Below are 26,745 nucleotides of genomic sequence, written 5' to 3'. Positions count from 1 at the left end.
TTTAATTGAATTAATTTAGTTTCAATTTAATGAAAATACTGCAGAAGATTTTAATTTAAATACAAAACAAAAGCTGAAACAAAGCTTTCTGAACAGCTTTACTGGCTAGTCTCATGTCATCATTCATTCTTCCAGATAAAGAAGAATTTACATCACGGAACCATTTACTCCACTTTTTGCACAAAAAAGACAAATCCAACCAAAAATCCAAAACAAAAAAAGCAAGTAGCAATCCTTCCTCTGAAGTTCTTAAATCTCAGATATATTTAGTAAAGTAGCTGAGAAGCAGAATGTGGGATGCTGAAATATGGAAGTGGGTATTTCCCAGGTAGTACATTATTCCCTGAAGCTGTTGGTGTCTTTTTGTAGCCAAACAATTTATTTTTCTATTTTTTAAGTTGCTAACAACTTGAAGATAAAAATTATCATGAATAAAGTGGAGAATGCACTCAATGTGAGAGATTACTTAGTTTGTCTAAATTATCTCTACATTTGAAAATTGTAAAGTTTTGAATAGATTACCATGAGTAGAAAGAATTTAGGTATATTGAATATAAACATTAACTTTATAATAATTTTTAAAGTTAATTTTAGCTAATAAATATATATATACACATACACTGGTTTTCCCAAAAATGAAAGAGAGAATAGACTGGGAGATGTCAGCAGATATGGAATGGGAGATTTCATTCATTCCTAGACACACATTACAGTTGTCTAATGGATAACTTTGGGAAGCATGGTAAAAGAATTTATCAACTCAAAACATACTTGTTCTGAACATTATGTATACTTAAATTTTCAGTGAGAAAAGGACCTGTCTGACCCAACAGACTAGTGTTGCAGCATATTCTGCAATTAGTATGTAAGTAGAATAAGGTGGTAATGGCTCAGTATAATTACCATCAAATTGCATTTAAATTAATCAATAATTAAGTTGATGGTTATGTTAAATTTTCAGGAGCCTCTAAACATTGTAACTGGCACAAGTGTGCTGTTGCAAAGACTCAAAGAATTAGGTACACAGAATCTGGAAAAACACACACACACACACAAAATGCTTTGGCAGGACAAAGGAATATTTTCCCGACTATTTGGCAATAGTTAGAAAGGACCAAAACCACAGTGAATATGTATGTAACTAAAAATATTGTAGCTTTAATTCAAACAGATACTATAATCTGCTACTGTAATCTGAACAATCCGAGTTTATCATCAATGGATTAACGTGTTTATATTTTGCTTGAATATTAACATAGACAGCAAGATTGTTGATGTTTTTTATTACTATCCTGTGAAATACACTACCCTCTTTCATAACATCTTCAACCTTCTTATCCGTTGACATGATTATTTTCTTTTCTCCTGTATAATCTGGATCTTCTGGATATAACTCATCTCCTGGGGGCAGAAAAAAGTTTTAGTTATACGTTGCCTACCTTATTTTTCAGCCTTTTGATTGAGTGACACTAGCAGTTTTAATATTTATCAGGACATGAAACTCAGTGGGAATGTATTTTACAATACAAAAGCAAATTTCCTCTAAATATCTTCAGATTTAAGGATACAGCCATAAATTTCTGAAGTATCTGTCAGTGACACTGTAGCGCACATTTGAGGTATTGATTTGAATGTTCTCGTGTTCCTGATAATACTAATACGTGATTATAATCACAGCCTGGTCAGATGTGAGTTTATATAATAGGCGGAGAGCAAGGCAAATACTTTTCCAAGTGTATAAAGGTAGGCAACAGTAGGACTAATAGAAACTGTTACTTTGTTAGATTTTGTTGAAGAAAACAGTGTTTTCATTCATATAAATGCATGTTACTCTTGTGCAAGAGTGCTAATATACCACAAATACAGTAGTTCTAGAGGTCAGTTGTGACCAAAAAAAGACAGGAGAAAGCATAATGAAAATCAAATAAAGAAGCAGAACGTAACAAATAGTAGATGCAACTTTTCTTAAGGAGAAGGCAAGAATGTAGCTGATTATGAAATGAGAGAGACTTAAGTAGGAGAAAGGGCAGGAGGGAAATTAATTACCGCATCTTTTTACATCACTGCCCTATCACTACAATTGTGAAAACTGATACTGCAGCTGTGCTTGATCCACTTGCCCTTACAAACAGATAACTGAAGTAAATGAGAATTCCCACTGAAAAGGACTAAGTAGGAGGAGTTCTAATACATCCTTCAGATTAAAAAAAAAAAGTTGAAATGCTAGAATCTCCTTATAAATAAATATATTTATGACAACCATGTGAGACAATGAGATGATGAGTAAGTACAGAAATAACTATGCTGTCTGATTCAGTAGCTTGTCTCTGACAGTAGCCAATCAACTGGATCAAAGGAGGAAGCCAAACAGTAGAAAAAGCATGCAGTAACTTGACTTAAAAGAATGTTCGCCTTACAGTTATAGACTGGTTTATGTCATGTGGCTTGAGTATGTAGCAATTTCCAAGCTTTTATATATTTAAAAGAACCTTAATCTGTCTTCATACCTGGCAATAGCTCAATGTCGCCATCTGAAGCAGTTAACATCACAGGCATCCAACGTTCACATCCCTCCAGAGCTCGATCAGAGCTGAACTTGTGTAACTCACGGAATGAAGAGAAGTTGCATAGCCTACACAGTTCATAGAACTGAGGTGGAGGAAACCATATTTCTTGAGATTTAAAGCGTTCAATGGCTTCTGGAGGTGATGACCACTGTAAGATGAAAACAAGCCTTGAAATAATAGTTTCATCAGCAGATTGAAAGTATCAGTAACTGTAAAAAACCATTAGCAAGGAAGTCTTTACAGAAAAAGAGCTTGAAACAGTCCACATTTTCTAAACAAATAAAAACTATGTATAAACTATACCAAAATAAGAACAAAAATACATTTTTTAAAATTGAAAAAAACCATAATAGTGTCATGGTTTAACCCCAGGCAGCACCTAAATACCACGTAGCTGCTTGCTCACTCCTCCCCCCTCCCAGTGGGATGGGGAGGAGAATTGGGGGGGGAGCAGAAAGGAAGTAAAACTTGAGGGCTGAGATAACAGTTTAATAACTAAAATAAAATATAACAATGATAAAATACAATAATTGTAATGAAAGGGAGTATAACAAAAGAAAAAAAAAAGAAAGAAATAAAATCCAAGAGAAGACAAGTGATGCACAAAGCAGTTGCTCACCACCTGCTGACCGATGCCTGAGCAGCAATTCGCCCCTCCTAGCCAACTCCCCCAGTTTATATACTGAGCATGACGTTCTATGGTATGGAATATCCCTTTGGCTAGTTTGGGTCAGCTGTCCTGGCTGCGGTCCCTCCCAGCTTCTTGTGCGTCTGCTCGCTGGCAGAGCGTGGGAAACTGAAAAATCTTTAACTTAAGGTAATTGCTATGTAGCAACAGCTAAAACATCAGTGTGTTACCAACACTATTCTCACACTAAATCCAAAACACAATGTACCAGCTACTAGGAAGAAAATTAACTCTGTCCCAGCTGAAACCAGGACATGAAGCAACGTATAAAAATTACTTTTTCCTATAAAAATCAGCAAGTTTTTATTTTACATGTAGGCATGCCAAGGTTGGAAGCTAAAACTGAGTCTGGTTTAGGGGCCTGACTAAAAGTCTACAGAAACAAGAGAAAACCTTAAACTCAGTGTGAACCCAGTTAACAGAGGTTGCTACTGATGCTTCAGGAATTAAAAGTACCTCTAAATATCTGCTTCCTGTACACATTGTTTTCAGTGCATGAACACCCTGCTATTTGTGCTTAAACATTGTGGTGTTCTGCATGTTTACCCTATTAGTAATCTTAATTTCATCTCGCATGGTGAATTTGATAATATAAATGTGTGCATAAACATCTGCAGTATATTTATGCTGTTAATTATAAAAAACATGAACTCTTTTGAGGATAAGATCTTGGGTATTTTTAAATTTCTGTAGCAGGATCTGTTAAAAAAATAAATATTGGAATGTCAGTAGTACTAAAATTGTTAGGTAAACTTTTACAGGACCGTCTGGTTTCCCATGTACTTCTAACTTGCTTTCAAACTTCTCAGAATTCTAGAAAAACTTAGACCCTGATGTATCTGACCCTGTTTCTTCATTAAGTTTTTTACTCTTTTACCCCCTCCAATTAAAAAAAGAAAGTAAAAAAATAAAAATCCATATAGCCTCCAAAATGGTTTTAATAATACACTATTTCAACAAGTTTGTATGTTACTTAAAATATTCCAAGTAACTCTACCAGAGACAGAAATTACTAGCAGCTCTTGCAGCCCTGGAAGACCCTGTTCATACCACTTGGATCTGGCCAAGCATACTGAATGCTAAGGGTGCAATGACCATACTTAATTGGTGCTGCACGGATGAATGTATAAAAAGTGGTTACTTTGAAAGGTAACAGTAATCCAAGGTGAAAACGATCGGATGGGACGTACGTCCTACGCCATAAAACTTCATGTAAAATGACATTCCAGAAACACCCTCTTCTGCCAGCGGTTAGTTACAGCTGCAGGTCTGATTAAAGGGGGCAGTGGCAGTTACTGATTGGAAGGAGAGGTGTACGAGGGAGAGGATGCCCGCGAAGAGGAAAACTCCCTTCCCTTTTCTCACGTCTTAGGGAGCATTATCGGGAGAGCGCTAGAGCGCTAGGCCTGCGTTCGACGGGTTAATCTGTACGGGAACAGGCCCGGCCGTTTCGCGGAGGCCGGGGGGTGAAGAGGAGGGAGGGCTGCGTGGGGCAGAAGCGGGGTCTCTCGTGCTTGTTGCCATCGGAGTGCTCGCCCGGCCGGCGCGGCATGGCGCGGCATGGCATGGCATGGCATGGCATGGCATGGCATGGCATGGCATGGCCAGGAGGGCGGCGAAGCCCGGGCACCTGCTCCTGCGCCAGCCCGGCGGCCGCTCTTACCAGGAAGGCCGTCACCTCTCGGTCGTCCTGCGAGGTGAGGGGCGGCCGCCGCTCCAGGCAGCACAGGTAGAAAGCCGCGTCGTAGCGCCGGGCGCCGCGACCAGCCCTTTCGACGGGCGTCAGCCAGTTGCTCCACTCCTGCAGCGCCCAGATATTGGGGACGCAGCCCAGGTGCCGGCACAGCTGCAAGAAGCAGGCCGGGTCCTCCTGCACCCGGCGCCGCCACTCGCTCAGCTCCGCGGCGGGGGGCAAGCGCTCCGCCGGCAGCGGGGGGGCCGGCCCGCTGCCCGCCGCCGGCCCGCGCCCCGGCACCAGCAGCAGGATTCCCGCCTCCTCGAAAGTTTCCCTGATGGCGCAGATGCGGAAGGCGACTTCGCCCGGCAGCGGCGAGCCCAGCTGCTCCCGGTCGGTGGCGAAGAGCGGGGCCCGGCAGCTGCCCGGAGGCGGCGGCCGTACGAGGCCCAGCCCGCACTGAGGCGAGGCGGGCAGCAGCCCCAGCCAGTCAGCGGAGAAATCCGCCGCCTCCACCAGGCCCCCCGGGAAGACGTGGGCGCTGGGCGCGAAGCCGCTGCGGGGGCTCCGCTGCAGCAGCAGCAGCTCATAGTCAAAGGGGCCGAGCGGGGAGCGCGGCGGCCGCGCCGGCGCTCCCGCCGCCAGCAGCAGCGTGGCCGCTTCCCTCCAGTGCCGAAGCCGCGAGTTCATCTTGAGGGGAGGAGGCGGAGGCGGCGGCCGTGGCCGCGGCCGCGATCGGGCTGCGGGGCCGCCCGGGCACCACCGCCGCCTGGGCTCCGGGAGGAGCCACTGCAACCGTAGGCAGCGGGCGGGAAAGCCCGGCCGGCCTCGGGCTCGGCCGCGGCGGTCAGAGCGCACCTCCGCCGAGGGAACGCCGGGCCTGCCCAGAGACCGGGCGGGGTGGAGGCCTGTCACGAACAGTAATGCCTCAGTCCCCATCAGCCTTAAGCCGGTAAGTAGGGTCCTCGGAGGGCAAAAGCTTAAGGAAATACAGAGGGTTTACAGGCACAGGCCCAATGGCTGCGAGAAATGAGGCGATGGCTTTCAGTTTAGTTGAAAAACTATGGCTTGGAGTAGTCTGCGCTTCCTGAGGTTTCATAGCACCGCGCGTATTTACGGCGTGACAACATGTAAATGTTGAATAGCTGCCTTGGGCCCCGAAGCCTTACCCAGCCCTTACTGCTGAAGGGGCTGTAGTTACAGCCCCAGGAATTGGCACAGGGTCTGGAACCGAGGACTCTGGTCTGCCATCATAATACTGCTGCTGACCCGCCAGCTGGCCTCAGAGAAATCTCCTTATCTCAGTTCCACATCAAGGCATGTTGATGACAAAAATCATTTTAGGTCTTTAATTAAACATGTCGTGCTCCAAGTTGTTTGAATTTGTTCTAGTAGACTTCAAAGGGGAGGAGTATGTAGAATTTAAATTAATTTTTATTACAGAGCTCTTCTGTTTTGAGGCTTTTAAGTAACTTGTTACCCGCCCCCCCAAAAAAAAGATACATTCAGGCAAGAGAGCAAAACCTTGAAATAGTCCTTTGAACAGACATTTCACTTTAGGAAACATTTTGTTTTATTTCGTTAATTTAGCATTTGATTTTGATTCCTCAATCGTAGGCTGTTTTTTTGAATTTGTAAGGAGTTTCAGCAGAAGAAAGCTGATGGCACAGGTTGAGGAATTTTGTAAGAATGTTCTTTGCATGTAACAAGGAGAATCCTCCTCCTATTCATAATCCTTCTCTTGCTAGATTCCGTTTGGCAAATACCCACATACCTGCACGTGCCTCTGACAACTTCTCCATTTTATTTTCTATTTGTGCATGTACTTAATGCCTGTGAGATGTGGCTCACCATAACTGAAGTGATGTTTAGAGGCAATTAAACCAGTGGGATGCCAGAACATGTCAATCGACAAACCCAAAAATTCAGTCAAGGTCTACACAGACACAGCTGGGCCACAAGTTCATCCTGACACGAGGCTGCAGCCAGCAGAGAACAGGACAGCCAGCCAGCTGATGACAGGAAAACAGGCAGAACACCAGCTGCGGTATAGCCAGACAATATACAAGTCTGCCCTCCTTTCCTTCCTCATGACCAAATATGCAAGCAAAACCAGGACATCTTCTAACTCTAGCTTCCTTTTTCATACTAATTTAATCATTATTACTCATCAGTGATGACCATCTCAGGCAATGGAAGCATAAAGTCCACTAGTGTGCCTGTTTCCTAGTAGAAGGCATCGTGAACCTAAAGTCATGATGTTCACCTCATTTGTTTGCCTTTTAAACTCTTAGTATAGTTAGCTATTTTACTGTGTTAAGTATACATCTTGTTAGGAATGTGCTTTGTCTAAAAGCTGCTTTACTGGTGAAATATTAATAAACTACTGAGGTTTTTCAAGATTTAACATCCATTGAGCGTGATGGCTGATCGAGAAGATTTAGGGTCCATTATGTCAGATCATTTCAGCATAAAGGCATTTTAAGTAGAAAGTACTCATGTACCAATAACGAACAGCGTCATTTTCAAATCAGTTGTAATACCAGCACATATACAAAACTGTCCTACTGTGGCAAAAATGCAATGTCTGATATCCCTGGAATATTATTTCAGAACATCTTTAGGAAAATCTGGCAATAGACAATAGTGCAGATTATGTTGTTGTCTTAAGTTTCTAAATGGAGTGTTTTTGTATTTTTTTTTTTACCTAGCACAGTTTAAAGTCTCACAAGTGCTAGTATGTAAAGCAGGAATATCCTGGAAAACAATTCCTCTGGTTTCACTGGTATCCACTGGTATTAAATTTAGCAGATCTAGTTTCATAGGCATTCTTGCATGGGCAGTGGAAGTAGAACGTGTGGCTGGCATATTCACTGCTGTTTGCAACCTCAAACACATACAGAATACCAGGACAGTTGGTAGAGAAATAGTTGTGTGGTTATAGCATTAGTCATGCCTGTTTTCAGTACCCGAAGCAGTCCTTTGGGACCAAAGACAGACAAGTGCACGTTAAGGCAAACGCAATTCTCCAGTTGCTGCATTTTTCCACACAGTCCTGGGGTACATAAGGCACCTCTTCCCCCCAAGAAGGATGACATTCCTTACCCGAGGGTCAGCATATTCACTCTATTGATGGCAATTTTGTAACTTCCTTTCAGTATTGTCTTAAAAGAGTAGTTCAATATATGTTTATGACAAAGCTGAAGTCATCTCATGCAAAATTCCTGGACAATATGACCATATGTGTCTTTAATTGACCCAGTTATTGGGACTGGAGATGGCAGGACGTTCTAAGGATGAACACTCAGAAACTGAGTGGTTTTGGCACTCAGAAACTCTGAGCAAAGATCAACGGTGCAAAGGGATGTTTCACCCCCTTCCAGTTCCCTACCAAGAAAGACAAAAGCTAAGCGCTATTAATGTGCACGTATCTGCTCTCTCAAAGCTATAGCTAACTTGCTGGAGATGGCTCAAATGAGTATGGAAAATGTCTTAAAGCCAAACTAGATGCAAGGTTATCTATAAAGCATGATTAATTTCTTAATCTCCAGCTTAGATGAGTTCTTTCTTCAATATATTCTGCTAAAAAGCATAGCTTATCTCACTTGTACTTAAATTTTGTATGGCGTTATGAGTGATTCAGAAAGAATGGAAAATCTGAGAAAATCTGTTGCTCAGGATTACCAATCCTAAACCAAGCATACTAGTTTATTCCATTCCTGTAGCATAAGCATTCCAGCACAAGGGCATTCTACATTCAGATGGGCTCCGGCATTATGCTTCAAGGGCCAGTATGTAAGCTGGAAATACAGGAGACTTTAGTTTGGAGAAGTCTCCCCATAGCAGGAATTGGCTAGAGATATGTGTGACACTCAGTAAGATTTAAGAGAGAGGTTTGGAGAGTCAGAGGTCCCCTCCAGATTATTTTTTTTAAAAGTATTTTTACTAAAAAATTAAGAATTTGCTTCTTGTATGGCAGAACATAGAATTGTTAACCTAATGGACCCCAAATACTTCTGTATTTCAGGTTGTTTTCAAAAACGGGTTGTGCTGTATTGAAAAATAAACCCTTCTGAAGTGACGCAAAAGTTACATCAAATGAAACACTGTTAAGATTATTGCACTGATAATAATTCTTTGTGAGATCATATTTCAGCAATGTGGAGGCTAATTCAACATTTTTCTCTCCAGTTACTGCTTATGAGAAAAAGAAAACATTAGTTTGTTTAAAGAAAAAAAGATTCAGGTCACTAGATACATAGAAATTATTCTAAAATTAGTTTTCTGGGGTTTTTTTGGTGTGTATGATTAGAATACTTTGCAATAGAACGACTTCATTCCTTTTTGTCACATCATTGCATAAATTATTTTGCACATACAGATCAGTGCAGATCACATCACTGTAATAATTAATTTCAGATGAAAAACAAGGTCCACCATTACTTCACAATTTGGCTTACATGCTGTATTGTGAGTTGGATGATTATACTAAGTCAGTTCTTGGTTTAATTTATATTCATCTGGTAAAAGCTTTGTCCCCATGCAGATGTAGTATCTACTCTGTCAAACAAATTGTTACAACCTCAAGTATCAAAAAGTACAGAGATTTCACTGAGGATGTCTACTACATGTTAAACTGGCTTATTTCAAAATGATGTTGTAAAGCTTTTAGATTGTTTAGCTCATATAATATCAATGAATAGGCAGACTTAACAAATAATACAAAAAGTAAATAGATTATTCACTGTATAGTTTTCCAAGTATTGGGTCCAAAATGTGAATAAATGTCAAATCTAGGAAATGCAGGTTTATAATTATAGCACCATTATATAGATTGACTAAAAGTAATATTAATAAAAATATAGCTACATTTATACAAAACATTATTGCAACAAATCAAAGCAGATCAGAAAACTAGGTTACAGATAGTATTAACAACTGGAAATGTTCTACTTCCAACGGAAGCATAAAGGATTACATGTTTTATGCAAACTGAAATTACGGTTCTAATACTGCAGCTTTTAATTACACGAACAGGCTTCACACGTAATTTCTCACTAAACTGAGTGATGGCTTATGCAAGTAATGATTCAGACCACTGCCTCTAGGACCCAGAACTCAAATGTGTATTTATATATAAAGTTACACATGCAATTAGCATATTAGATTAAGTTGCTAAGAGAGTATCATGTTTGGTGTGTCAGGTATTCCTCAGTCATTTTATATGGTATAAATAGTTAAATATTTTCTTTTGTCTTCTTTTCTCATTTCCACCTTTCTCACTTGTTTTTTTTCCCCCCAAGGTTTATACTACTTATATATAGATTCTTCCAAGATCATACAAAGGAAATTTGAATTTTTAAATAATTTTTTCTTTTTTTCTCAACACAATTACACCTGGCTGTATGACCTGACTTTTACTATTCTTACAAAAACCCCATGATTTTTGAAGTAATGTTTTAGGCAATGTAATTCCTTAATGCTGTGACACATCAATGAGTTTGACTGCGTATGTTCTTTGAACATTTGTGTGCAAGAGAGAGACTTGACTGATCATAGACTTCAGTGATTAATGCATAGTGGAAAACTGACCAAAATAACAGAGCGCACATTTATACTATGATTGTGACTTCCATTTCTGTGCACTTGAATTAGAACTAGCTTTTAGAGAATTTGTTAGTTTGTTTAATTTGGTGCAGATGTTATTAGTAAGTTATGTGATAAATAATGTCATGCAATGCAGTGTAAATAAAAGAGAACATACAGTTCAATTAAACAAAACAAAACAACCCCACCTGACCCTGTGGAGGCTCAAGAAGTTGATTTCTGACACTTAGGAAAACCACAGTAGATATTCTAACAAAATTACTGGAACTGAGCAATAAACATAATTGCTTTTGCTAACTAGCCTCTGTGGGTGACAGATTTTCAGATATGCTATAATTATATTTGTATTTGCCTATATAGCTTGTAGTCACATTGCTTCCAGCATGAAATGCTTGTGCTTGCCTGTGTGAGAAGATGCAGAAGAGCCTTCATGCTGGTTAAATGCCATGTGACTTTTCACCTGGCCACAGGTTTAATCAGTGGTAGCTGATTAAGCTACATTTCCAACTGCATCACTGTACTGTAGCAGCAAGCTGTCAGGCTGGATGACAGCATCCAGCCTTCTGGGACCACCTGCTTCCAACAGAAAGTCCCTTGTAGTATGAAACAGAGAGAGAAAAGGGTCGTCTTTTGAAAAATTGGTATCAACATGTAGCAAATCAAAATATTTTTACTCTTATTCTGTATTGAGTTAATCAGGGAGTGGGTAGTCAGTTCCACTGAGGGATATTTTATATTCTTTGTCCCACTGGATATAAGATACTACCTTCTTAGAGAGAAGCTATAGTTCAACGTTGTGATGCTGTTATAGCATATTTAACAAAAAGCATACTTTGCTAACACAGGATGAAGCCATTCTTACTACATACATCCATCAGCTTCCTTTTCTTGTCCTTCCTTCAACACATGCAGATGATTTTATATGAGACATTCTTTTCTAATGCCACTTTTATTGTATGCTTACCATAGCAAATACTGCTCACGTGTAGACTACTATTCTGTCCAGATCTCTTCCTGCATTAAAAGACTTACATAATCGTATTGAGAGAAAGCACTTAGAGATCTGTAATCCACTGGTCTTACTGAATGACTTTTTACATAATGAAAATCTGTGAAGGGTAAATATGTTGACTAGGAGTTCCATTAGCACTTAAATATAAGACATTTCTGAAAAATGTACGCGAACACGACAAAGCTTGTAACAGAAAGAAAAGAAAGCCCATAACCAATCCTTTCAGACTACAAACAATAAGCACATGTCTAATTTTTAATCTGAAAGCTAATGAAATCAGTCAGTCAGTTTTTAAACAACTGATTTCATGTAAAAAATATTTTCATATTTACATGAAGAATTTTGAAACTAATTTTATTTCATATTCATAATGCTCAAGTTTGATGTTACATTGTTTGCAACATAAGGAGAATCGCTTTACTTATGATTCTGTGTTCATTTGATTAGTAAACAGCATAGAGCACTTTTGTGGTGATAGACTGGAAGTTCTGGAATAAAATTACAAATTGCTGCATTTAACAGACTCAGTTTTGATAGTTTGATACAATTGTTGATCATTGTTGCTATCAATACCACAGGACCAAATTTCACACTCCTTACTAAGGTTGTGTATATCTTTTGCTAAAGTAAATGTAAGCTTTGCTGGCTGAAAGGGGGCAGTTTGGATCCTAACACAGTGAGGATCTAATACGTTAGTCTAGTCTAATATGTTCTCTAGTTTTCAGTTGCCCAAGCCAATGGTTCCATACCTTATTCAACAACGCTGAACAAGCAGTGCTGAAGGCAACGTCATCCCTGTTATCCTAAATGTTATCATACCTGTTTCCTAAGGCAGAGATTTCTTGACTTTTCAGACTGCGGATTCCTTTGCAGTATAAATTAAGATATATCACTATATTCAACTTTTGGGACCTTGAGAAGGGTGCATTTCTGTAAAGAAAACTGTAATGAGAGGGCGTAGCATGTTACTTTTATTCCTGTGGTTGAAATGGGAACTTTTTCTTTACAAGAGCTTACTGACAAGCTGTATTAATATTCCAGTTTTTGTTTGGTTTTAATTACTGCTGCAAGCCAACCAGTAAGTTATAAGAATGTACTTTATTTTAAGTTAAATAAATAGTGACAGTAATAAGTTTGAATTATTCAAAGTGTAAAAAATACCACCCATGCACAGGCAAAACCAGTATAATTCAAGTCAGGAATAGGATTTTAGTATACAGCAAATTTAATGTGTGTATCCTGTGAAAAAAGAACTGAAGTAGAACAACATTGAAATTAAGCAATGACCATCTTCTTTCGTACTGAAAACACAGTAACATTCCCGTTCACTGTTCAGCATGACAGTATTTGCATTTTCATCATGCTATTTAGACATAGAGTATTTTGAAGTTTGACTTCCCATTTTTCACTTACAAAAATAGCATTTCCAGTCTCCTTCCAGTTGCATTCTGGTGGGAAAAAAAAAAAAAAAAGATGACTGCATATCTACAACATCTCTTTATTTCTTAATTTAAGAGAAGCATCAGTACTTTTGGGCAATGGCGGTTTCATCTTGTTTTGATTTTGTGCGCTGTTGTGCCTGAACTCTGCCACATTGAGTGTACACTTGTATCAAGTGTAGGAGATTAATGGCAGGAACATTATCCATTTAGATGGTGCCAATCCTCTGTTAGAATTCTACTTAATCTTTTAATTTCAGATAGCCTAAATATAAGATGATACAGATTTTTAGGAACAAACTAACGATGAATAGATCTGCAGCCAGCTTTGTCTTAAGATTTAAAAATATGTTATTTTTCCAAGGTCCAATCCTTTAAATACTAATTGTGTGCATATTCATAATGAAGCAAGACTTACATAATTATAGGCTACTTGTGTGAATTCTTTGAGTCCTGTATGCAAAAATCCAAATTCCAAAAAATGCAACGGACTGAAAATTTACAAGTTACCAACTCACTGAGGCTTGCTTTTGAAGATGAGATTACCTATTCTTAAAAATTCTTCTACACAGCTAACTGTGGATAAACAGTATACCCACTTCGGGAGACCAAGATACAAGATAATGAATGTTGTAGGTGTTACCATTTATTTATCCACCAGAAATCAGACTTGCATTACTTGGGTTTTCAGAACATGCGATTCAACGATCTGATTTCAAAAGGAACATGGAGTTTTCAAGAAGCACAGAATAGAGTCCAACTTCATATCCACCTTCCTGTGAACTAAGTAAAAGGAGAGTGCAAAGAGTGAAAATACCCACAAATCGTTAGTGACTAGTGGTGGCAATCCAAAAACGTACATTCTCCCGCAGCTTTTGCTGTATCTTCCATAAATACGTTTACTCAATATGACTTTGAAGATCTTCTCATTTAAATCAACACACCGCAATTACAGCTTGTCTAGACAGACTGAAACAGTAGCACCAACAAATACAGGCTTGACTTTGTTAGAATGCTGATGGGGTTCTCTATGAACCTAGGTTAACTAAGTAGAAAACACATCCTATGGAATGAATAAAATAGAAAGAAATGTGGAGTTGTCATATAAAACTGTGAATTCCCACGAGAATGGAGTTAGACTGGATCAATGTGCAGAACTCACATTATCCTTCAATGTAATGGTAGTCTATATAGCCTGTAGTTCGGGCCTCCACTTAGTATTTTTCCTCACCTACATTATTTTTTTTCTTACCTACAAGTGACCAGATTCAAATTTGTCACACACTTTTTCTCCCCAAATCCAGTTTTTGGGTTTTAAAGAATAAACTCCTGCAGTTTTTCAAAGTATGTTTAGTTTAGTTTTGAACTCAAAAATATTAGCTGTTTAGAGTGTTGTCAACATAATTTTATTTAACAAGCGTGAAGACTATTGTCTAGTAACTTGACAAAACATGTCTGATCTTTATTTTTTATAATGTGTCCATAATAATCAATGCAGAAGAATAATAACTTATTTAAACCCCAATATTACAGGGTCTTTATATTTGCCTGTGGAGCGCCTCATACACTTACAGCACTATAAAGTACGTACCAAGCATTCTTGAACGGATAGTGTGTGTTCACAGTAACAGAAGACAGTTCCATAAGTCACGTAATAACTACTGTAATACATAGGTCCTTCTACAAAACATTACAGAGCTGCTCTGCAAAGTTAGTGTCTGTCCCCCCAATTTTACATTGAAATGTTGACAATCCTACGGTGAAGCACTGGAAAGTTTTATGCTGCTTTTGTATTTACCTCCCAAAATTGCAGTCTATCAAATTGGACCAATCCTACAGGCTTCCTGTTTCCCAAATGATTAATCAGACATGAATGAGATACGAAACTGAGACACATTTTTAGCTTTGCCTGGATTTCTGCAAAGAATTCAGGAGCTTGCAGAAGTGTGACCGTACATATACAGGCATCAGTCCCTGCCTGTCAACATGAGAGGGGATCTCTTTGGATTATTAGAAAGGTCTGCTTTAACTTGACATTTTTGTTTGCCAAAATCTATTTTCAAAAATTACTGCTTCTGCTGTGGGTAGATTCATTGCTCCTATTTTCATAGTTAACAGTGAAGTGCAAACTGTTTGCTTCTATCGGAAGAAAAATTTGAACCACTGGCAGGAATCAGCCTTTCTACAGGGGAAGACAAAATCGTGGTAAACGTGGATGAAAACCACGAGGCTTGCTAGTATTTTTCTGAATATGCAACTCTCCCTTTTTTCTCTCTGGATTTGGAAAGCCATTAGTCATTCATGCATGGTCTGCCAACCCATGCAACTGGGTTGTGTACAATCCAGTCTAAATCAACAAACAGTATTTGGTATCAAACATTGCTTGTTCTGTTTTCTCCATCCTCCTCCACACCTCCCCTCTCCCCAACCATTACCTTATCTAAAATAGAGGCTGTTTACATTCCTTTACTGAGGTTTTCATACTTCTCCTTTTCCTTCACTGAAATAGTATTTTGTGTATTTGATGGAAAAAAAAAAAAAAGTATTCTATCCACTTTGTCAGACAAAACACCTGCATTAGCCTCCAAATTGTGTAACTCTCCAATACTGTAAACAGTGACCAGCAGGAAACACCAGAGCCTATTCAAGAACAAAAAATACAGGCTTCTGAGAATAGGGATCTATTAATAGCAGACAAATCCCTGTTATAACCAGTAGTGATAATACCCTGATACTTCATAGTTAACCGTTACAAGTCCAGTAGATGTCCAGCATCCTATTCTGCAGGCTGATTTGCATCTCTTCAAAAAGCAAGAAGAAACAAATCGTGCCTTTTAGGATATTGAGAGGCAAAAGTTTCGCTTTGTTTTTTCAAGTGCCAGGTTTAAATTCTCAGCTCATCCGAGTGACCCGTTTTGAAATTAAAGGTGAGGCATGAAACACTCCAAAGACAGACCGAAGGGGGGGGGGGGGGGGGGGTCGCTCTTGTCAGAGCCTGCACCACCCTAAGAGAGTTTCACCACACACACTGCCAGGACAATAGCGATAATGAGCACGGCCGAGAAAATAATCCCAGCTAGAACCTTGCTGATATCGCAGAAGGATTTATTTTCCTCCACAGAGATCATGCCAATAGAAGAAGCGCCCACGCTGATGGTGGATTTTAGTTCAGCCCCTGGGTCTTGCTTGGCCTCTACTGTCCACTGGGGGACACTGACCTTCATTTCCATCTCGTACATCATCTCTCCTACCTGGTTGATTTCGTTCTCGAGGTCTTTCAGATCCACCACGTCTATATTGTGCTCAGCCTCGTATTTCATGTTCTGGACGCTCATCGCCCTGGCGGCCACGCCAGACGTTCCCCCACTCATGCCTGTCTGGATCAGGTGCTTTTTGGGGACGTTCAGCGGGAACTCGTGGCCCAGCTCGAGAGCTCTCCTCATGTCGATCTCCAGGATCTCTAGGCACGTGGAGAAAATCACCCATAGCCTCTCGAACTCGGCCTTATCTTCCTTACTCACGGTTTTGTCCTTCAGGACCGTGGTGAGCTTGTTCCTGTTGGCCACCGCGAGCTCCTGGGCTTTCTGCCGGGTTTTCTTGAGCTCCTCCCGCAGGTTCTGGGAGTCCGAGGTGCCGCCGATGGTCAGCACCATGTGCCGGTAGCAGGCTGTCACCTTGTTGAGCGCGTCCAGCAGCGCCTTGCACTCCTCCTTCACCATGATCCCGCCGGCGGCGCGGGGCTGCCTCCCCGCCGGTCTGCCGTGCTGCCGCTCCGCCCCGATCACCCGCTACCGGGACCGGGGAGCTGCCGAAGCCGGATGCTACCAGCACACATGGCAAGCGCTAGCTCCGGGTCGCGCATGCATTCAGCACCCTCCTACCCGCCTGGCGTCCCCGCCGGCTGCTCGGGCGGCGCTGACGCTTCTAGGAGCCCGGGCGGGCTGCGGGGAGTCCCGGGCGGGCAGGCAGCATCGCTCCCCGCCTGCTACTGCCACCGCGCCGGACAACCGGGGCGGCTCAGCAGGCAGCGCGCTGAGCGGCAGCCAGGGGTCCCAGCGATCGGGCGCCGCTTTTTGAAAAGTGCCGAACGCCGAGGAGGGAGGAGGGGGAGAAGAATGCGCGAAGGACAACGCTCTCGAGAACGAAAGCCGGGGAGCCGGCGGGCCCCGGCTGCCGCTGCCCCGCCGCCGCCGCTCGGCTTTCCCTCGTCCCGGCTGGGCGCCCGCGGAGTCACATGGCGCCGCCCGGAGAGCGCCGGCGGCCTCCCGGGCGCGGCCCGGCCCGGCCCTATAAGCCCTCGCAGGCTCCGCCTCCGCAGCCACCGACGCCGCGGCGGCCGCCTGGCTCCTCGCTCGCTCCCCGCCGGCGCCCGGCCATTGGCTTTGCGCGGCGCCGTCGCCGCGCCGGGCCCGCCCTGGATCCCGGTAGGGCTCGGCTGAGGCGCTGGAGCGGTTGGGGGGGGGGGGGGTTGGGGGCGAGGGCGGGGGAAGATTCCGCGGCCGGGGAGGAAGGGAGGCGATGTTGTCGGTGTAAGTAGCGCTCCCGCCTCGGCCGGGGGCGGCCCGCGGTGGGACCCGCTCTGAGGCGCCGCCGCAGCCGCCGGGGTGGTCCCGGCGCTGCCCTCCCGCCCCTGGGTGACGTGTGTGTGTGTGTGTTCCGCCGCGGCCTGGGCCCGGCCTGGAGCTGCGGCGGGGCGGGGGGGGGGGGGTCAGGTCGTGGTTGCTGCCGGGCCGCACCTCCGGCCGCAAGAACCGGCGGCGCTTGTGAGCCCCCGCGGTCTCGCCGGCACCTGCCTCCCGTCCCGCTCCCTTACTTACCGCGGTGAAGCGGCAGGAACGTTTAATGCGCTGCTGAACTTCGTTTAACCCCAGCTACGTGGGCTGTTTACATGAGGTCGGTGCTGTCGGATTCCTACCAGACCGCACGGTGCAGCGGGTGTCGCAGGCCGTGCAGGGGGATAGAACGCGTGTGGTCTTGGCCTTTTGCGCAGGGGGTTTAAGGCGTCCAGTGGGAAGCGCGGTTGTGCCATCCGGAACGTCTGCTGTTAGCGCAGGTTGGGCAGTTCTACATCAGAAAGTGAAGGAAACACACTGGTTCCTCACGAGCAGAAATGGTGCTTCACAGGCTACCCTTGTGAATGTGCTGAAGTACCATACAGTGATTAGCGGTGGATGCTAGGCCGTGTTTGCATGTTCGTCCGAACCTTCTAGAAGAACAGTTGACGATGCCGAGTGCTACAGAGGAAACTGAATGAACTATGTTCTCTCTAGCACACGATGTGTCTTTGCCAAAGCGGACTTCTGGAGAACTTGCTTGTCGTAACGTACCCTGCTACGTATGCCTCAATGTTTGTGAGTAACGGAGTGGTTTTCTGATGCTGTAGTAACTTGAAAAAGATGTGATGACATACTCCTGTGAGAAGGGGGAGCATGACCCTTTCCCTTATCATGCCACCCCTTTAGTGCAGTATGTGCTATGAGCGAGATAATGTGCTATGAGGAGCAGAGTCCAGGCAGGCTGGCTTCCTGGAGCTCAGCCCAGCCTGCAGAGTCTTTTCTAGACTGTTCCTTCTTCTGGATCTTTGTAGCTTGGACTCTGCTGACTGTTCTTTTTTTTTTTTTTTTTTTTTTTTTTTTGGTGTTCTGCCTTAATTTTGGCCCTAATTCTAAACTGTATGTAGCTTCTCCTGCAGGTTGCCACCTGTGGAAGAAACTGTCTTTTAATGTCTGTAGATTGCCAAGTTACTACAGGGTAAACTGAGTAGCTTGCTACCGATTTGTATGTTGGTAGCCTAGAAGTGAATCAGTAATGCCTGTTTCCTTGTGGCTGTAAAGAAACGCAGGATCATTTTGACCTGATTATAAGTGAAGTCTTATAATTGCTTAATCATTGTCAGGTGGAAAAAGGATTAGCTCTGGGTTTGAATCTGGAGTCTTGTGTGTGACTTAAGTGCTAAGCTTATCGCTAACTAAATCGTGCATTATTTGTGTGTGTGTATAGCAGCTGTGTTTAAAGTCTGCCACGTATCACTAAAGTTACTGTACATTGTGGCACATCAGAACCTTGAAACTGCTTCTCTGAAAGTAGTTGAAAAGGGGAGGGAGGGGTTTTTGTTTCAGGAGCGTGTGACTGCTTAAACCTGAAGGTGGCAGCAGTTATAATCTGTATCAGATAATGCCTAAATACATCTTCAGGTGTGTCATGTGGGAAGAAAGAGGCTGTTATTTAGATTAGTTCTAAATTAAGTTCAGCTGCAAGCAATTATACAAGTCAGGTAGATTGTGGAAACTCTTAAAATTCAGTTGTTGTTTGTCAGACAGGCACGATGTTCTGAAAATTGAAATCTTGATACTGCTTTCAAACAAGATGCTGACTGGCCAAAATATTGTCCCGGGAAAACAATTAGGATGGAGTGTAAAAATCCTTAGAAGTGAATTGGGATGTAGCATAATGAGTAGTAGGAGAAATGTATTTCCTGGTTCTGTGGAAAGGCTTTCTTGCAATAGATGTTAATGAACATATTCTTCCTATTCCAGTACCCTTAAAAATGTTTGCCAAGTATTCTGTGATGCTTCTTGAACGTCACTACTTGTTAAATGCTATATCCTCATTTTAATAGACTTTTAAGTAGAATATTAGGTAAATACAAGTCCGTTTTGTTTAAACGGTTGGTAAGCCTTGCCTGTTGGGCTCGCTTTTGGAGTAAGCTCATTTACTGAATTCAGCCTGTGGAATGCTGTGGCTGGGGAAAGCTTGAAGCCACTGTGAGATAAGAATGGGATACTGTGAAAATAAAACATGACATCAGGCCTCTCCCTCCCCCCATTAACTGATAACACTATGCAACTTCCTTCAATAACTATTGTGTGATTTGCTTGCTGGTAAAGTGGCTTGCGGATTTGGTCTGTAGCAAGAATCTTAATTTGTATTATGGAAAGAATGTTAGACTGATATGTCTGTGTCATGGTGTTTACTGTCAGGAAGCTCTTAATTACCTCAGGCTGGTGTATGGTGCATTACATAGCATCAAAACAGCAGCAGTGGTTAAAATAATTTATTTTGCTATTTAGAAGAACTTACCTGCTGAATTGTGTTCCAGTCTTCCTTACCCTTGCTCTGCTCCCTAATGGAGGGAACTAGTGTAATTCTGCAATGTTTTTCATAACTAGACATTCCAGTAATGGTCTGATGTTAAGTTTCTTGCAGTGATGAGGTAAGACTTAGTGCTAGCCTGCAAGGATTTCATTTTCTTATTGAGATGCACAGAAAATGGATTAAGTTCCAGTCCAGTTGTCTGGTCTAAGGACAATCTGAATGAAGGTAAATGGGATACAGGGTTGCTGGCTTCAATTCTCTTATATTTCCATGGGTGGCCTGTGCTGAGTCTGACCCTGCATACTTGGTTTCCTTACAGACTTGTTGCTAGTCTTGGAGTTGTTATCAACCTTATGAGGTCTGCTGTGAACAATGGTGGTCCGTAACTGTAGTCAAGAAATGGTGTTACCTTCTGTGACCCATATCTCAGCAGTGAAGTGTTCAGGCCCACTGCACCCTCAATACACGGGCTGGGGAATTACACCACGGTTTTGCCTCAGTAACTAAAGAGTCAAAATAACTGGCTTAAGTAAAACACTGTTTATACTTGTATTTCAACTCCTTTATTTTCTTCCCCCTTCCAAAGAAGTACCTGTGCTGACACCTCTGCAAACCTGAGGAGGTGGCCTTAAATACAGCTCACTAATATTTGCAGGAAGCATCCTTGTTTGAGAAGGTGTTTTGGGAACTTTGTACTTTCTGTTAATATTTTTCTTCTAAATGTTCCTTGTAATTGTTTATGTGGTTCACTGACCAGCACTCTCTGCACTCTGTTCCAGGGCTTGCTTGTGAATAGCTCAGAGTTCCCCATCTGAGAATTTAATACAGCTTTAATAGTGGTAAGCCAAGGAATGAAAATTCTTTGCATCTACTCTGGTGGATTTCTAAATCTGCAAGAATTGAGAATTGGGAATCTAGTCTCTATTCTGCTGTGAAGAGGATAATGCAGCTTGCTCATAATACTTGGCTAATGACAAGTAAGATTATCTCAAAAATCAACAGAAGTTGATCATCTAGAAGTTCCTGGATGAAAGTGGGAAGCTTGCCTGTTGAAGGATGAGCCACTCATACTGAAATGTACTTTTCTGGAGGAAAAAAATAGGTAATTGTGGAGAGTCAAGCCAATATGTTCTTTGTCCTAGAGTCTGAGATGAGTAAGAATGTGTCCGTGTCAAACTACAGTGCAAATACACTGTTAAAATACGAAAGGTGAACCTTCTTACTACTTTTAAGAATGAGCTCAGTTTAGAGTTTATGAGGTGGGGTTCATAATTTAAGAGCTGCATGAGGAACTGATACAGACTGATCTGCACAGTACTCCCTGTTGCTGGCAGGTGCTGTAGGGTCTCTTGGGGGAGGCCTGTCTGAGAAGGGTGGGAGCAGTAGTAGGAGAGCCAGAGCTGTTAGGCCTAAAAAGGGCTTGGGTGGTAATTAGGTAGAGACAAAACCAGAATCATGAGATCCTGTGCCAGCTCTTAACCCTTCACTGGAAGAAATGTGTGCCTGAAGGGGAGATGCTGAGAGAAATGAGCATCTTCCTGGAATGCGGCTGACCCCTCCTTTCCAGACCCTATTCCATCACTGTCAGACTGATGTTCTGGGATCATAAAACTTAGTTTTTCCCTGATTCCTAGGAAGCCTTGAGCTGACTGATGCAAATTCGTTGCTCTATAATCTGATAATTTAGAGGGGTTATTCTGACATACTTCAGTTTCACAGAAATCAATAGAAGCTGAATCTAGAAGGGGTAGGAATAGATTGTTACCTTGTTTGCTCCCTTGTGGTGAGCAGGGTGCGCTGGAATGTGTCTCAGTTCTTCATAAGATGCTCAGTGTTCATCTCTTAGGGGAGGGGGGAGTAAGGTTTCTTGTGTACTCGGAAACAGAGGAAGGATCTCTTGTTTTGATTTTGAGGTAAATGCTGATTTGAGGGCTCAAGTCTCGATTGTAACCTTTGCCCAGAAGTGGAGTAAATGAGGAGTAATAGTGCAGGTAAAACAGTGGCTGAAGTGGTAACTAGATTTTTATTTGGACTGAGACTAGTTCAATTCCACTGTTGGAGTCCTGTTGAGTGAAACTTCACAGTATTGCTACACAAGTAAAATTCAGTGAACCTAAAGCTTCTTGAACATTACATGCTAATGGACCTGGTATTGGAAGATTTTGGAGAACATGGCATTCTGCTTCTTTATAGCTGGACTTTTGTGGGGAGGACGCTGATACAATTGATGTTAGCATTCTAGTGTATTATCTTAACTTGCTCTCCTGGAGAGATTTCAGGCTACTGAGCTATGCTAAAATTTTTTACCAACTTTGGTAGCTGTTTTACTGTCTTTGTTCTGCCAAAGTATTATTAAAATGCCTTGGTGAAAACACAGAATCTTATACTTCATTGAACATGAAGTGTTTCTATACAGAATCCCTAATTCTGTTACAAAAGACGCTTTCTCTGTAGTATGTTTTGTTAGGTGTTCAACAGTGGTACAGCAGGACATTCAGAAGATGATGTGCCTAAGAATTGAGTAAATAGTTGTATAACTTGCTTATGGACATGATGTAACTGCTGAGTAACAGTGCAAATACAACGACATCTTCTACTTTAATGGCTGTTTGTCTAAATTTCAAAATGCTTCTTAAAAGGAACTGAAACCTGATAGGTCTGTAAAAGATACCTCACTTGACTATATCGAAAGGCAAACACCATCAATGACAAATGAAACTGTCATAGTTAAATCCTACTCATTGTTTTCAGTACCAAAGGTTGTTAAGACTTCATTTCCAGTGGTTTGGAGAAAACAGTGATGTGCTTAGATTCCATGGTATGTTTTTCACTTTAGCTATCCCTTTTACTATTAGTTATATCATTAGAATTATCACTGTGCTCTTAATCTAGAAAGGATTTGGCTGTTTTAAAGTTATGATTATTTTTTTTTTAAACAGTAACATAATGCTTATTAGATTCTCTGATCAGCTAGCTTCTGTTCTTCCAGCAATTTGAGCTATTTCTGTGTTTACAGGCATGAAGCCACACACTTAAGTGATTCCATTTAAACTTTTTATTTAACATTAATACTTGTGTATTGCTTTACAGCTCAGCATGATAGAATTTAATAAACTTCATAGTGAATATGGCTTATAACAATTTTTAGTGGGCTTTCCGTTAAGCAGTAAACAGTTCTGGTAATGTATATAAGGCTTTGTAAATGTCCTGCTTTCTTAGTGTTAGTAAATCTAAAGCTGTCCAAGGTGCAACTAGAAGAATAAATCTGTATCCCCCCTGATGTTGCCTCCCTGCCCCAATTTAAATTAGGTTGAAGCTGGATGTTGTGTTCTGCCAACAAACGCTCAACAGAGTATTTTAATGTGTTCCTAGAATTACAGCAATGCATTAGCCAGTATTTTCAGATGCATTTAACTTTTGGGGTGGAAAGAAATTGATTTAATCTCAAAAGTGCCTGAGCCAAAGTTTGGGGAAGCTTTAATGTACTAATGTACTCTCTTGATTCTGTAGACTTAATCTATTTAAGTTTAGTATGAAGTCCTTTGTTTTTCTGTAATTACTTAACTTGTAGATGGCTTATACATCCACACTTCTGTCTCTCTGAAGAATGCTGTGGATAGGTTGAAGGAGGTCCAAGTGAATGTAGGAACTCAACTGTTTCAGTTAATAAGTATTCCACCCTTTCTTTTTCATACCCACATTTTAATCAGATATGATAGCTATCCACTAATGTAGCACTGGGCAGATGCAGGGGTAAGGGAGCAAGAAGAGGGAAGGAAATTTAGAATTGTGATTCTCAAAACAGTACTAATTTGGCTAGTGGTGGTTATTTCCTGCTGTGTGGGAACATGAATGTGGTGAGCAGTTCCAAGTTAGCAATCTGCTTCTGCTCAAGGTGGGTTACAAACACTCGTGAACTAGAAGTTTCAGCTTCCTTATTGGGGTACAGCATGTCTATGGCATCTTAGTTGCATTACAGCAGCTAAAATGCTAGAATTCAATGTTTGAATGCAATTTCTTTTCACTTCTTGCTGGAGCTCTCAAGTGTGATTCAACCCTGTCAGTAGTTCTGTAGTAAGAGAATCTACATGGCTGCCACTAAGTGTTTTAAAACTACTTATTTGTGGTGTGTAACTCATGAATTGGGAACTGAAGACTAGAATTTCAATCTTTTCCTGTGATGATTTGTCAACTGAAATGATTCTTAAAGTACTGTAGTTGCTTTTGTGTTTTTTTCACGTGTGGGCAATGATTTAAGAGCTACATGAATCATACAGACAGCAAGCTTCATAAGCTCAGGTTTTCTGTGGGAGCTCCCTCCTCCCATAAATCTCTTCCTCCTGTTTTGCCAGGGAATGAAATGTTGTTTCTAATTCCTTTCCAGACAAAGCTTATCAGTTTTTCTTCTTTGATGGTGAGATAGAAGTTTCTAGATGAGGAGGATTTGTGGAATATGGTGTTCTCTCCGCTTCCTATTATGGGAAGAACTCTTTGGACGTAAAGATCTTTTTTTTTTTTTTTTTTTTTTTAAGCTGAAAAGGTGGCAATATAGCTATAGCAATTGGAAACACTTGTGCACTACAGTTTTGTCTTTATAGTCTCATGCTTGGTTGCCTTGTGTCAATGTGTGCTTTTCCCTGATACAGTATGTGGTATGCTAAACCTTCTCTATCACTGTCTTGGGGAGGGTCATAGCAGTCTCTTCTTCTGCTTGACCACATACTGAACATGAATTCACCAAATAAAAAGGCACATGAAGATGCCTCAGTGGGAAAACCACATTAATGAGAGCTTGATTTGGAAAGTACCTTGAGAGACCATAAAATCTAGCCTCCTAGCTTCACTATGTCCATTATCACCTCTAGTGGAGGTTTGTCTAACGGATTCCTAAAGATTTACAACATGAGATGCTTGATAGCTTTGCTAAGCAATCTAAAGCATGTATTCATCTTCTCTTTTGAAGGGTGTTCCTGATCTGTAATCTGTGTCTGTTTTCTTCAGCTAAGGCCTATTTCTTCTATAGGTGTGGAAAAAATGCCCTTCACTGAGAGCTTGGTCCATCTTGGGGAAAAAAATTCTTACCTGTTTCATGCAGCTTCTTCAGCATAAACAACATCACTGCATTTCATGTTTTGGATCCTGCTTGCAGGGCTTTCTTGTCTTTCTTACTTCAGATTCTCCTCCAGTCAGTAAGTTTTTCTGTGGTAGTCTGTTTTGCAGGTTGCTCATGTGTGTTCATACAGCCCTGCTTGGTGCTTGACTTGTATATAATTAAATTGTCACTGATTCATGTTTGGACTGTAAGCTGCAGTCATTTAAGATCTTACTTGGAATTGTGGCCTAGTGAGCTGTTTAGCAGGCAGGGTTGTAGTTTTGTGTGGGGTTTTTTTTTTTTTTGTAGCTAACTAGTTCTGCTTATTAAGGTCTGTCTTAGCCCTGATGTTCTACAGATCAGTGATGAGAGAGCTCTGTTCCTGCAGTAGACCTGGCACTGGGCTTGTGTTGCCTTTTCTCCTTCCCTCACCACTGGTTGAGGCAGCCCACAGCTTGAACTTGCATTGCAGCTGCCTGCCAGGATATGTTTATAGCAATCATCAGCTGTGGAATTACTGGTGATCATCCCATTTACCCAGACACTGTGGTAGGATGATCTTGTGCAAAGCTGTACTTTTTCTAGGTTTGAAGTCTTGTAATTACTGAATTTGGCTAATCTTTTGAAGGTGTGAATGAGGAAATGTTTTCTTCCCCTTTGTGTTAGCAAACTTTGTATCTGTGCTCCAAAGAACACTGTTTTGGGACTGCTGAATTAGTATTCTTTCATAGAAGCTCCTAGTTTTATTGTATGTTTTGAAAGCAGATGAACCATTTTATCTGGAATGTCACAGGAAAACTCTGCTTGAGGCAGTTATCTGCCACTTCTGAACTACTGAAGTTTAGGATGAGGTTGTCCTAGCTGTAACTGGTGATAACTTTATAGTGGAAATTGCTTGCAGCTTTAGCTAATCATGTTTGTGTTTAGCTCTCCAAGGGAGCTCTCCTTGTGCCTAATTATAAGGAGGGATCAGACTGTAGATCAGTTAACAGACTATAGATCAGTTAACAGCATAGCTGAAACTCAAAGGCTATCTAAAAATCGGTGGGAGTTGGGTGTATGTTTTTCCACTCTATTAATAAACTACCATACAATCATTTCATGTCTCTTCCATGATCTACAGAGAAAGGCATTTTTTAGTACCAGTACAGCATTAGGTAGTAAGGTATTGTAAGTGCTACAGAACAAGCATAAGAAGCTCATGCTAAGCAAATAATGTGCTAGGTATAATTCTACATCTAAGAAAACGGGGGAATACTGATTGTGTAAGGGTGGCTTGCTCAAATTAAAGTTCTGCTGCTGTTCTCACCCTTTCCTAGGTCATATAGCTGAAATTGCATGAGGGAATCGTGCAACTTCTGTTGATTCCTAAGGGAAGCTGGATGAGGGGAAAAGATAGAGAACAGACTAGTTAGTTAAGCACTTGTAAGCCTGTTGATCTCAATTCTTCTGAATAAAATAATTCTGAAGTTATTCCAGAAGGGACCTATTAGGGTTTTTGCTATCCTTCTGTCTAGGTTGTGTCATAGTTGTGTTTTTTTTTGTTTTGTTTTTGTTTTTTTGGTTTTTT

The 26,745-nt window shown here is 41.6% G+C and overlaps 3 protein-coding genes across 15 annotated transcripts in view; 1 reads left to right on the top strand and 2 right to left on the bottom strand.

Annotated features, from left to right (window-relative positions):
• On the bottom strand, positions 1-5,952 carry NUDT19 (nudix hydrolase 19). Its single transcript, XM_049804679.1, has 3 exons — positions 4,919-5,952; positions 2,508-2,715; positions 1-1,401 (listed from the first exon to the last, which is right to left on the bottom strand). The coding sequence occupies exons 1-3, from the start codon at positions 5,867-5,869 to the stop codon at positions 1,175-1,177; spliced, it is 1,386 nt and encodes a 461-aa protein (XP_049660636.1). The 5' UTR covers positions 5,870-5,952; the 3' UTR covers positions 1-1,174.
• Positions 5,953-12,538: 6,586 nt separating this feature from the next.
• RGS9BP (regulator of G protein signaling 9 binding protein) lies at positions 12,539-17,207 on the bottom strand. Its single transcript, XM_049804681.1, has one exon. The coding sequence runs from the start codon at positions 16,705-16,707 to the stop codon at positions 15,994-15,996; it is 714 nt and encodes a 237-aa protein (XP_049660638.1). The 5' UTR covers positions 16,708-17,207; the 3' UTR covers positions 12,539-15,993.
• A 105-nt stretch (positions 17,208-17,312) lies between these two features.
• ANKRD27 (ankyrin repeat domain 27) overlaps positions 17,313-26,745 on the top strand; it is a 49,784-nt gene continuing 40,351 nt past the window's right edge. For 3 of the 13 annotated variants that reach the window (XR_007506626.1, XR_007506625.1, XM_049804635.1), the window contains exon 1: positions 17,313-17,412. The gene's annotated coding sequence lies outside the window, so the exon portion shown is untranslated. Of the gene's footprint in view, positions 17,413-17,458; positions 17,518-17,690; positions 17,882-17,912; positions 18,340-20,862; positions 21,186-26,745 lie in introns of those variants that run through there. The other 10 variants (XM_049804646.1, XM_049804638.1, XM_049804643.1 and 7 more) reach the window with 9 other exon arrangements.

The sequence above is a fragment of the Accipiter gentilis genome, chromosome 7, assembly GCF_929443795.1.
Source record: "Accipiter gentilis chromosome 7, bAccGen1.1, whole genome shotgun sequence".
Taxonomy (NCBI): Eukaryota; Metazoa; Chordata; class Aves; order Accipitriformes; family Accipitridae; genus Astur; species Astur gentilis.
Note: the sequence above shows the minus strand (reverse complement) of the source record. Positions and strands in the feature narration are given on the sequence as shown.

What these genes read in the sequence shown, in the direction of transcription:
- NUDT19 (XM_049804679.1), bottom strand. Translation starts at nt 5,869, where the DNA reads ATGGGGACTGAGGCATTACTGTTCGTGACAGGCCTCCACCCCGCCCGG. An exon ending in GAGAGGTGACGGCCTTCCTG is followed by an intron (nt 2,716 to 4,918) that starts GTAAGAGCGGCC and finishes TTCATCTTACAG; the next exon opens with TGGTCATCACCTCCAGAAGC. An exon ending in CGACATTGAGCTATTGCCAG is followed by an intron (nt 1,402 to 2,507) that starts GTATGAAGACAG and finishes TTCTGCCCCCAG; the next exon opens with GAGATGAGTTATATCCAGAA.
- RGS9BP (XM_049804681.1), bottom strand. Translation starts at nt 16,707, where the DNA reads ATGGTGAAGGAGGAGTGCAAGGCGCTGCTGGACGCGCTCAACAAGGTG.